Source organism: Gymnoscopelus braueri, assembly GCF_963280865.1.
Source record: "Gymnoscopelus braueri genome assembly, chromosome: 12".
Lineage (NCBI taxonomy): Eukaryota > Metazoa > Chordata > Actinopteri > Myctophiformes > Myctophidae > Gymnoscopelus > Gymnoscopelus braueri.
In genome coordinates this window covers 33,665,258-33,678,091 of record NC_137614.1, presented here as the reverse complement: position 1 = coordinate 33,678,091, position 12,834 = coordinate 33,665,258, and the positions used below count along the sequence as shown (strand labels likewise).

At 39.6% G+C, this 12,834-nt stretch overlaps 1 protein-coding gene across 1 annotated transcript in view; it reads left to right on the top strand.

The window, feature by feature from the left end:
- Positions 1–12,834, top strand: part of LOC308096916 (plasma membrane calcium-transporting ATPase 3-like) — a gene marked incomplete at its 5' end in the record, with an annotated part of 38,587 nt that overhangs the window by 17,710 nt on the left and 8,043 nt on the right. Inside the window, 12 exons of the mRNA XM_080444434.1 lie at positions 1,061–1,099; positions 1,738–1,902; positions 2,699–2,913; positions 3,624–3,866; positions 5,002–5,243; positions 6,237–6,471; positions 7,393–7,572; positions 7,670–7,757; positions 8,265–8,371; positions 8,873–9,064; positions 9,760–9,973; positions 12,167–12,378. Of these exons, the coding sequence (XP_080300560.1) occupies positions 1,061–1,099; positions 1,738–1,902; positions 2,699–2,913; positions 3,624–3,866; positions 5,002–5,243; positions 6,237–6,471; positions 7,393–7,572; positions 7,670–7,757; positions 8,265–8,371; positions 8,873–9,064; positions 9,760–9,973; positions 12,167–12,378 (2,132 nt within the window). The remainder of the gene's footprint in view (positions 1–1,060; positions 1,100–1,737; positions 1,903–2,698; positions 2,914–3,623; positions 3,867–5,001; positions 5,244–6,236; positions 6,472–7,392; positions 7,573–7,669; positions 7,758–8,264; positions 8,372–8,872; positions 9,065–9,759; positions 9,974–12,166; positions 12,379–12,834) is intronic.

Genomic DNA, 12,834 nt, shown 5'->3' with positions numbered 1-12,834 from the left:
AAAGAGCATGTGATTATTAGGTTGATTTTTCAAGATATCACAGATGTCTCCTGGACATAAATAAGGAATCTTTACAGGAGGAAGGTGTGATTCTAAAATATGGAAGTAGTAGCTCAGTAGTAGCTCAGCCACTGAGGGTGGTCTACTGTACCTCTCGTTTGATGTTTTTTGGTACGCGAAGAGCTTATGTTTTCCCCGGTCTCCTGACATTTTTCCTGCTACTCCCGTTCCACTTTGCACACGAGCAGAAAACTGCGTCTCTTCCAACTTACCGAATATGCTATCTAAATAGCAAATGCGCCATGTATATGTAATATACATGTAATGCGCCAATGGTGCAGGTGCACCTGGCTTGAAAATGGAATGGGAGAAAACACACCAAATTGGTCTAATTGATGTTATGCCCGCAACACACCCGCGACGAATTCAAAGACTAAACACAACCCCTCTGCTCCGTGCATCTTATCCTGCGTCCAGATTATCTGCTGTCTATCTAGCAAAATGTAGCTGGTCCCGCCCCCAACCATTTGCACTATGAGCTGCGTAACATGTGCCACCTTGTGCATAGTCTGTCTAATTAGGGCCCTATGTCTGCAATCACATTTATTCATTCCAGTCTGATGCTTTTATTTTGCCTACTTATTTTATTTCTTTTTTTCTTTTATTTTCATTTATTTTCTCAAAGAAACGAACCATATCTACCAAAAAAATAATAATCTGTTATTCAGTCCTGAGACTATGTTCTCTGTCGTTGTTAAATCAATTCAAGATTTGGTTTTAAAAGGACAACATTGTTTCTAATGTATTTATTTGTTTTCTACTCATTATCTCTAATACAATGACCTTTTATGCCTTATGTAAAGCACTTTGAATTGCCTTAAATTGTCTTAATACATTTGCCTCACCTTGCCTTTACACCTAAGAAACTGGCATAATTATTCTTCCAGGAGGGGGTTTAATATTATACAGCACAAAAAAGAAAAAAGAAAAGAGAAAAAAAGAAACAAGAAACAAGCACAAAAGCATAAAATGCAAGTCTGCATCTCTTATTTATTCACAGGCAAGCCAGATGGCACCCTGGAGAACAATCAGAACAAAGGTAAGCTTTGTTAACAGACCGTACACTGCAAGATCCTGAATGTAAATGTACCTCTGAGAGTGTGTGGACCCTTATTCATACTTTATCGTCCGCCAGTGTCGCGCAGAGAATAGCAGACAAACAAGCTCACAATGTGTCACACCCGCGATACGTTGTGAGCTTTCAGGTCTGATATTCTCGGCCGTTCTCGGCGAGCATCACCATCGTGCGATGGAGCATAAATTAGGCTTTATGGGTCTATTTTTACACTTCTGTCATAGGGCTGTGTATGATAAATTCCTCAGAAATACACTTACATTTATCCCCTTATGCTGTAAATAGAAGAAGCTAATCAAATATATTCAATTGCTTCTCAATTTACTTAATTTACTTCTTATAACAACACAATTTGTTTTAGAGATTCTTTTATATCCAATAATTATTTCTACTAATACATATTATATTTTTTAAATCTTGAGATGCATTCTTTCTTTTCTCCCCCTTATTATCAATATTGTAGGTGTTTCCTTTCATATGATTGTAAAAGCACTTTGAGAACTCTGGTTTACAAAGAAAAAATTAAGTATGATTGTAATTATTGGAAGAGCCATGTGGGCTGTCGCCCTGCTAACTACTTAACCAACTTTGCATCATCCCAGCCAAGAAACAGGATGAGGCTGTTGCCATGGAGATGCAGCCTCTGAAGAGTGCCGAGGGTGGGGAGGTGGAGGAGAAGGAGAAGAAGAAAACGAACGTGAATAAAAAAGAGAAATCGGTCCTCCAGGGAAAGCTCACCAAACTGGCAGTGCAAATTGGGAAGGCAGGTGAGGCACATTTCCTTTGATGGGCGTCTTCTGTGTGATTGTCTGTGTGCTTTCCTAAAAGCTGGATTCATACTTCGTCGCACAACGGTAATGTGCGTCGAAAATAGCCGTTCTACAAGCTCACGTGAACTTGTAGATCCGCTATTTTCAACTGAGAATACATTAAGCATTCCTCCATTCAAGTGTTTCATGCAAACTTTCATTTGGACGGACTTCAGAGCTGAATTTGGAGTTGAATCTGAAGGCATAACTGGAGCACCACCTACTAGCAGTGTCATGGGTTCAACAAAACACTCTGCTGCGTTAGGTGACCGACTTCAAAAGGAATGATCATGTGGAGAGATTTGTTATATAATACAGTCAGAATGCTAATTAAAAGAAATACATTTGGCACCTGATCATCTCATCATTATTGTGCCCATCTGTTGTATTTATTTGTTAAGGGCCTCATGTGTAAAGCGTCTCGGGAGCTTCTAAAGCTTTAACTTTAATGTTAACTTTAATAGATTTTATACCAGTATTTTATATATAATTTTCTTTTGACCATTTTATGACTATTTTATACTTCCAACTTATGACGCAAATTGAGAAAAGAGATGTGAGCTTGTAGATCCACTATTTTTGCTATATTTAAAAAAAATATTATACAATTATTGCTTTTTGTTTTGCCTATACTGACAAATAGCCACTGTGAGCTAATCTGGTTTTCTAATGGCTATATTGTACTTGCTGTGTGAGCACTGTATTTACGGAAATGACCAAACAATTTACCAAAACGGATCTGATTTCTTTCCAGGCTTGGTCATGTCTGCCATCACAGTTATAATCCTGGTCGTGTACTTTGTGATCGAGACCTTTGTGGTGCAGGGCAGGCCTTGGCTCACAGAATGCACGCCAGTCTATGTGCAGTACTTCGTCAAATTCTTCATCATTGGAGTGACAGTGCTAGTGGTCGCTGTGCCAGAAGGGCTACCGCTGGCTGTCACCATATCCTTGGCTTATTCTGTTAAGGTGAGAGGAAGCCCACATCCCTTCTTTGTTGATGTGTGGGTTTTATGTTTGTGGGCGTGGCCACATTCTGCGTTTAGGAGACACAAAGATGAGTCCAAACAACCTCCCAGCATGGCAAGGTAAAGGTTCATGTGTGTTTTTGAGTGTGAAGACGATCTGTGAACACAGATTTATTTTTGTTTTAGGAATCTGTGGACTTCTGTAGGGAGAAATATTGTTTTGCTCTGGAGTCACGTTTGGTCATGCAAGTTTTACTGTGAGAGTCAATTTGAAATTGTTCAATATAATCACCCAGTGCGTGGTCATGCGTCTTGACTGAATCGTCTGGTGTGTGCGTTCTTATGATAAACTTGTCTCTACCACCGTGCTCTGACCACACTGGTGCGTTTTTCAAATCATTTGTTCAAAAAATGAGAAATAAATGTTCCATATGCCTCAAGATGGCAAAGATGACAGACTTTTCTGCTATCTGTTCATATGATTAAAATATATGTCATCATGTCTTTGGTCTCCCATGTTTTTAAGGAAAAAAAGTCCTCGGGGTGCACTCATTTGTGTGTGTGTGTGTGTATACAGTATATATATATATACACAGTGTATATATATATACAGTATATATATATATATATATAACCGGTATGGTGCCTTGCCATTTGATAGACTCTCCCTGTCAAGTAAGAATTTGTCTGTGCCCACGTGCCTGCCTTTAGAAAATGATGAAGGACAACAACCTGGTCCGCCACTTGGATGCCTGTGAGACCATGGGCAACGCCACTGCCATTTGCTCAGACAAGACCGGAACACTGACCACCAACCGCATGACTGTTGTGCAGGCCTATGCCTGTGACCATCACTTCCTCGAAGTCCCTGACCCTGACCAGTTCAATCCTAAGGTGCTGGACATGATGGTCACCTCCATCTCCATCAACAGCGCCTACACCTCCAAGATCATGGTGAGATTATTACCTGGGTCGTCATCAGTGGTGGAAAAAGTACTCAAATGTTTTACTTAAGTAAAAATATCAATACTGCAATGTAGAAGTACTCTGTTACAAGTAAAAGTCCGGAATTCAAAATAAAAAGTTCAAAAGTATTGGTATCAAAATGTACTTAAAGTGGCAAAAGTAAAAGTACTAAATTGTTTGAAAATAGCAGATCTACAAGCTTGCGACGCGTTGTGAGCTTGTAGATTGGATATTTTCAAATAGCCTAGGTATAAGATAAGGCTAAAGTGGTTAATGTATGTTTTATAATGTAATAATTTATACCCGCAAAGTAACTAGTAACTAAAGTTTTCAAATAATTGTGGTGGATTAAAAGTACAATATTTGCCTCCGAGATGTAGTGGAGTAGAAGTAAAAGTATAGAGAATTGGAAATACTCCAGTAAAGTAAAAGTACCTCAAAATTGTACTTAAGTACAGTACTTGAGTAAATGTACTTAGTTACTTTACACCACTGTTCGTCATTTTATGGAGTGATCAATGGAGTGATCAAGCACACTGGTTTCAGCATTTAGTTTGTTAATTTAAGAGAAGGAAGTGTCTCTGTTCAGGATTTTTTTTTTCTGTGTAGGCCTGTTCTCTTAGGCCGCTTTTGTGAGTTTGCTACCATCGTATGGTTAAAAATCATCCAAAGGCCCTAGGCTGTGCTTGGGACACAGCTGATGTAAGCAAACACAATTGTAGCTAGATTTATGTGCATTCACAATACTATTGACTATTGTGAATGTAATTTGGCATGATCACATTTGCACACCTAAATCCAACAGACCATTATTAATTTCACAGTGTACTAAGCCATTTAGATGCTTTTCTTTTTTGGGGGCTTTTTTCCCTTTATTTCTACTTCACAGTAGAGATAGACAGGAAACAGGGAGGGAGAGACGGGGCAAAGATCGTCGTGAACAGGACTCGAACCCGCGATGCGCTGTCAGGCTACATTGGAGCCTAGGTGCCCGGGCCGCTACGCCAGTGGTCTGGGCCCATTTAGATGATTTCTAACCTTTAGATGGCAACAAACTCAACAAGTTAGCCTAGGCTTTTTACTTCCCCTTTCGATGGTGTGAATTATCTCTTATGTTCCTCAGCCCCCAGATAAAGAGGGGGGCTTACCTAAACAGGTGGGAAACAAGACCGAGTGTGGCCTCTTGGGCTTTGTGCTGGATCTGAAGAGAGACTACGCCCCTATCCGAGAGCAGATCCCAGAGGAGAAGCTCTACAAGGTCTACACCTTCAACTCGGAGCGGAAATCCATGAGCACCGTGGTGCAGCTTCCGGGCGGATCCTTCCGCCTCTACAGTAAAGGTGCATCTGAGATCCTGCTCAAGAAGTGAGTTGACGTACAGCTTTTAACCCATTCAATCCGGGAACGCGTCTACAAATGTCTTCTAAATCCTAACAGGTTTCTCAAAAAACGTATGTTGCTATATCAGTGGTGCTCAAACTTTTTCATGTCAAATGATATTTGGCCGCGGACCCCCATCTGAAAGTATTTTGTTCCAGGGAACCCCAGAAGCAATGATTAGAGTAAAAAGTAATTCCCTTTCAAAATATATGTATTCATAGATTTGCAAACATTTTCACGATTGTTCAAAAATAGTAGATCTACAAGCTCATAGCCCGGCACTCGGTGCCGGGCTATGAGCTTGTATATCTGCTATTTCTAAACAGCCAAAGATATCTAAAATGACACAGATGCGTTCCCGGTCGTAATGGCCTAACCCTAACTTCAGAATCAGAATCTGATTCTGATACTGAGGTAGACCAATACCAAAATCCAATATTTGTCACCTATCCTGTATGTTCTGCAGTGAAACTTCTCACAATTTACTATTCAGGCATTTACAATAGCAGACACTCTTATCCAGAGTGACTTACAAGTGCGAGATCAGAGTAAGCAGAGTAAGCATGAACCCTAGTCAACATACCACAAGGTAAATACTCAAGCAGAGTGCAAAGGGAACAATGTAGTGTCTCAGAGAAACTAGGATAACAGGTTAAAAAACATCTAAATAACATTCTTTACATTTGTGGTCAATAACAAAAACAGCAACTCAATACCTCAAACTGCTGTTCTAGCTCTTCGAGGAAAGGAAAGTTAGACAATAAGATTTGATCTCAGAGTTTGAAAAGATAACAATCTAGAACATAGACTTCAGACCGGATCACTGACTACTTTGCGTCTTTTTTTAAAAGTCATCAGTACTCAGTAAAATCATCAGTGTTAATTTATCCATTTGTAACCGAGAGTGTACAAATACAACCAAATTGCATTTGTGCACTCTCAGAGTTAATTTACCAGTGTTGTACTTTTTTTTGCAAGGTGCTCATCCATAATGGCTATGAGTGGTGAGTTGCGGCCCTTCCGTGCACGTGATAAGGATGAAATGATCAAGAAGGTGATTGAGCCCATGGCGTGTGATGGCCTACGAACCATTTGTATCGCATACCGAGACCTCCCAGGCAATCCAGAGCCTGACTGGGAGAATGAGGCTACCATCCTGACCGACTTGGTCTGCATTTGTGTGGTGGGCATTGAGGACCCTGTCCGTCCAGAGGTAGGATGTTATGTTTATGTTATGTTATGTTAAGTATGAGTCAAACTGGGGCACATGAGGTATTTAAACTGGAGGTGGATTTCTTTCTCCTTTTGTAAATTGTTGTACATTATATGTTATAGCACTTTCAAAATTGTCTCAGGAATTACAATTTGGAAATAGGGAGGGAAAAAAAGGCCACATATAAATAAAATTTAGCATAAAAATACATTGATATAGGACTAGACAGACCTGTTGAAAGAGAGAGTTATGACAACTTGATCTTGCCGCGATGCGATCATGTGGTTCATGTATCGAGCATATGGTTTATTAACACTCATGAATGGGGTTCAACGCTGGAACTACATGTTAGGAACTATTGGTAGCCCTGTGGCAAGCATTACTACCACGTTCTTCAAGGTTCTTGTTGTTATCTCTGAGCACACTGAAATAAATTGTTGGTTTTGGAAATATATGATTGCATATCGAATATTTTATGAATATTCTCCGTTTATAATGGAAGTCTACTGGAGTGTCGTAACTTTCTCTGTCAATGGCTCAGCCATTGCCATTTGCACTTTCTGCAATGAAAGCATAATGTGTTGATACCCCATAATAGCCTTCTGTTAAAAGTCGCCTGTTAAGTTGAGACGCCTGCCCTTGAATTTTCATCTGCTATGTCAGATGAGATAGTACATAATAAGAAACTGTGATGAAAAAAATATGATGGCTGCTGGAGATTAATTTTTGACTGGCTCAGGGAACCACTGAATGTAAATTATGCCAGGTGCCAATTTATAGTTCAGATTAAAATGGTTGATTCGAGGCAATAGTATTAATGTTCCATCACTGGTATTGAAGACATTCCAAATGGAATTTGTCACTGGGCCACCTACACTATATGCGTTGTCACAAACAATAACCAATCTTCCTTTTTCCCAGGTCCCAGATGCCATCAAGAAATGCCAGCAGGCAGGTATCACAGTGCGCATGGTGACAGGTGATAACATTAACACCGCACGTGCCATCGCTTTAAAGTGTGGCATCATTCATGCAGGGGATGACTTCATTTGCATTGATGGTAAAGAGTTCAATCGACGAATCCGGAATGAGAAAGGAGAGGTATAGCATTTTTATTTATTTATTGCATGCATCTTGTAATTTGAACACTTTTGTTTAACATTCAAGCATGCTCATCAAGTGTCAATGATTCAAACAGATTGAGCAAGAGCGCATTGACAAGGTCTGGCCCAAGCTGAGGGTTTTGGCTCGCTCCTCCCCCACAGACAAACACACTTTGGTAAAAGGTTGGTGTGTCTAATCTGTACAAATAGATATCTATCATACCTGCCAACATTAAGCTGTGAAAAAGAGGGAGACATTCTGGGGTATCAACAAATGACCCACACTCAACACCCCCGCCACCATTTAGTGCCCTACACCACAGATTAATAAAAGAAATACATGGATGTGCAATTACTTTTAATTAGCCATAGCTCACAATAAAATACGTAAACAAACTTGTTCTAAAATGTACTAAACTTATGTAATAAAATATCACAAGAAATATCAAGTGCAAACATTGTCCAAACACAAAAACATGCATAATGTACAAAAAAGAGAGAGTGCATGCATGTGAAACTTAGAAAGAGTCAAGACCATTAGATTTGTATCACTATGCAATTCAGGAGAAATTAACAAACAGCGGGAGAAAGGGTTACAAATCAGGAATGTTGACAGGTATGAACTACAATAGTATTGAGGATGGCTCTCTAGTATGAGGACAATAATAATATTTTTCATGTCCCTGGCAGGCATCATTGACAGCACAGTACTAGAACAGCGCCAGGTCGTGGCTGTGACAGGAGATGGGACCAACGACGGGCCTGCCCTGAAGAAAGCTGATGTTGGATTCGCCATGGTGAGAAGAGAGGATGATGACGTATTATTGATCCATGTTAGACCAATGAAATCAAGGATCTCTTTCACTGGGGACACTTGGACAAGAGTATTTCAATTGATAGACAGTCCCCTAAAGTAAGTGAGGGAGAGTGAGTGAGAGCGAGTTTTTTTAACACGTTTTAATCGAACGGCCAAATAAAAAATGTCTCATGCATTCGTGGAAACACTTTTTTCAGCAGGGAAAACATAATTCTTTGTCATTCAACCTTCCAAAAATATTTTCAGCTGTCAGATCATGCTGAATTTGGTTTGGGGTGGTGCTTCCGGGCAAGACCAGTTTCCACATAGTAGCTACCAGAGATGTCGCCAAAAATTTTAGTACACTGTATGATTGTACTGTACTTTCTTAAGTCTCAAATATTCCCACATAGAAGGACCAGAGGATAAAAACTAACATAGTCACTGACATCTGTGTTCGAGGTGGAAACTTAAGGAACCCATATCCCTTCTGTGTGCTCAGGGCATCGCTGGTACGGATGTGGCGAAAGAGGCGTCCGACATCATCTTAACGGACGACAACTTCTCCAGCATTGTCAAAGCCGTCATGTGGGGGAGGAACGTATATGACAGCATTTCAAAGTTCCTGCAATTCCAGCTCACGGTGAATGTGGTGGCCGTCATTGTGGCCTTCACCGGTGCATGTATCACACAGGTAAATCAGCATTTTTCAGGGCACTAGCTGGCTCTCACTGTGGGGTCCGGGTAAATGGTAAATAGTTAGGAGGAACTGGTCTTTAACTTCCTTACGGCTCCATTTTGTTCCATTTTTACACTCTCAGAGTTCAATTAAGACTGAGGATTGTACAGTGTATATTGGGCTCCCAGATATAAAAATCGTATCAAATCTGTGGCCTTATGCATATGAAACTGGGGGTCATGGAAATTAAAAACACTGAGAATCACTGAGACTTCTGGGAACTACTAGTACATTTACTCAAGTACTGTACTTCAGTAAAATTTTGAGGTATTTGTACTTTACTTTATTACAAAACATACATTAACCACTTCAGCCCTATATACATTTCGGCCATTTGAAAAAAGCCGATCTACAAGCTCACAATTGTGAGCTTGTAGATCTGCTATTTTCAAAAGATTTGTATACATTTGAAAACTTGTGAAATGGGACATTTCCGCATAATGAGTACTTTTACTTTTGGTACTTCAAGTACATTTTGATGCCAATACTTTTGTACATTCTTTTTTTTACAAGTACATTTTGAATTCCGGACTTTTACTTGTAACAGAGTATTTTTTATATTGCACTATTGATACCTTTACTTAAGTAAGAAATGTGAGTACTTTTTCCACCACTGGGTCCAGCCTTTGTCTCTCTGGTTGTTTGTTTAGGACTCTCCTCTGAAGGCCGTACAGATGCTCTGGGTGAACCTGATCATGGATACCTTAGCCTCGCTGGCATTGGCCACCGAACCGCCCACCGAATCCCTTTTGCTAAGGAAGCCCTACGGCCGCAACAACCCCCTCATCTCCCTCACCATGATGAAGAACATCCTGGGCCATGCCATTTATCAGCTCATCATCATCTTCACCATTCTGTTTGCAGGTAGGTAATCTCTCAAGAACAGATTCTGCTCTGCGTTTGAATCTGTCGGGGGGGTTCGTCATAACGTGTGCGCACTGGGCTACAAGTGGGCGTGCCTTCAGATCAGGAAGCAGGCCGCGCTTTACCCAATCAAATGTAGTGGGCGGGATTCACGTGTCCGTCGATCCTTCCCCACTCGAAACAAACCGACACTCATTTAACAATAGAGTCCGCGGAGCAGACAAAACCACGGAAAGATATTCACATTTTAACTTGCTCTTTCATCATAGAAACAAGTGGGCTTATAACCAAAACGATCCATGTTCTCTGGGAGAAGTGGTGTTAGTGTTCCGTGTAGAAATATTGTTAGTGGGAATGAAAACATAGTCGCACCACTAAAGGCAGACCAAAACCCCGGTTTCCTTGCGCACGGGTGCTACGTTTTCTTCCTCCCAGAGCCAACTGAGATAGTCAAAAACAGCAGAGGGCGCTGTTTTTCCTTTTCATTTGGCGCTGGGTTCCCAGATTGGCAGGTAGGTGACCCACCCTCATTGGAGTGTGAGTGCATAGTGCGTGTGTCTATAAATATATAGTTTATTTTTTCAGTTCTCTTTTCAAAATGATATGAGTGACCATAAAATATTTGATTTGGTTCAAAAAAAGGGAATGAATGGGATTTTTACATCCAGGAAGAAAAGAAAAGAAAAAGACGATGCTCCAGGTGTCTGCTGAATGTTTTAACCCATTAAGACCGGGAACGCATCTGTGTGTCATTTTTTGATTTCTGTGTGTCATTTTTTGATTTCTTTGGCTATTCAAAAATAGCAGATATACAAGCTCATAGTGCGGCACCGAGTGCTGCGCTATGAGCTTGTAGATCTGATATTTGTTTTAAATCGTGAAAATTTGTACAAATCTTTGAATATATATATATTTTAAAGGAAACATTTGTAACTCAAATCTTATTGCTTCTGGGGATTCTACAAATGTCTTCTAAATCCTAATATTTTTTTTTTAAACTTATGTTGCTATATATCAGTGGTTCTTAAACTTTTTCATGTCAAGGACCTCCCAAAATGATTTGTCCGCAGACCCCATCTGAAAATATTTCGTTCCAGGGACCCCCATAAGCAAAAATTTAAATTAAAAATGTATATACAGTATATTAAAGGTAGCAGGGTAAGTGATTTGCAATTATTCAAATAATGACAAAATGGGTCTATGTTCTGATAGTGCTCGTTACTATAGAGTGTCCTGTCCATATAAGGAGTCTCCATGTCTCTCCAGCTCTTTATAAAACAGAAAATGCATTTTCGTTTCAGTTTCAGTTTCGTTTCCAATTTTATCCAATCAGGATAGAGAACTCAATCAGGATATAGATTAAACAAGTGAAATTGGAAGTGATGACACTAAGAAATGAGCAGGCAAAATTAGAACTGGAACACTATAAAAAATAAAGCTTAAAAATTGGTACTTTCTCCTGATTGGCTGAGATTTTGACACCTACCAGAAAATGTATTTTCTGTTTATTAAAGAGCTGGAGAGACGGGGAGACTCCTGTTACTGAACAAACACTCTATAGCAATGATTACTATCAGAATATAGTGCTTAAACCTTTTAAAAAAATACTTTTTGTTTTAACCCAAAAATATCACTTACCCTACCTTTAAATGATTTGCACACATTTAAAAAATAAATAAAATAATAATTAGCAGATCTACAAGCTCATAGCACGGCACTCGGTGCCACGATATGAGCTTGTATATCTGCTATTTTTTGAATAGCCCAAAGAAATCTTAAAATTACACAGATGAGTTCCCGGTCTTAAAGGGATATTTCACTTTCAAAAACATTTTGCGTCATTTTATTGTCTACTCAGGCTTTTGGGAGCACCCCTGGCAGTTTTTACGTCCTTGGTTCTGGTGACTGATATTGTCCTTCTAATACGTGAGGAGACCCTTTTCCCATGTTAAAAATTGAGTTTGAAGTTATAATGGGTTTGTATAGGAAGGGGGCGTGTCTGATAAAATGAATATCAAATATCTAAATACTGAATCAAGCAACTTAAAAACTGTCTGGGGGGCTCACAAAAGCTTGAGTAGACGATAAAATGACCAACATTTTTTTTTAAACTGAAATATCCCTTTAATGGGTTAATCCAGTTCTTTAAAGACCATATACAAATGGCGACTGTCATGTTGTGTCCCATTGCAGGAGAGAAAATCTTCAACATTGACAGTGGACGCCACGCTCCGCTGCACTCGCCCCCCTCTGAGCACTACACCATCATCTTCAACATATTTGTACTCATGCAGCTGTTCAATGAGATCAACGCCCGCAAGATCCATGGAGAGAGAAATGTATTCGACGGGATCTTTCGCAACCCTATCTTCTGTAGTATCGTCTTTGGCACTTTTGGTGTGCAGGTGAGTTTCTAGCATGCTCAGTGTAATCCTGAGTGTTCATTTTAACTGAGGGTATGCAAATGCTGTTTGTGTTTGTATTTTGACCAGTCCCATGAATTTTGGTAATAATGGAGAATTGGGTCAAGGCTCAAATTTGACTCCAATCAGACTGGAGAGACCAGATCTATGATGAAGTCTTCAACATTTCCGTGAAAAGTAATATTAATTATTTTACTGCAGTCACTTTTTGAAGTTCATTGCACTATGCATTGTTTTTGGTGTGCCAAAAAACTAAGGAAATATTAACATTTTGAATAAAAATACTAATATACATTTTCATTCAAGACTGTCAAATGCATTGTTTTATGCCTTGAAATACATTTGAAAATTCAACACAAATAGTCATATGAGTGATATTACTGATAGATCCATTTTGGCTGGGCTGTGGATGAACAAATCTTAATTAAATAGATTGCT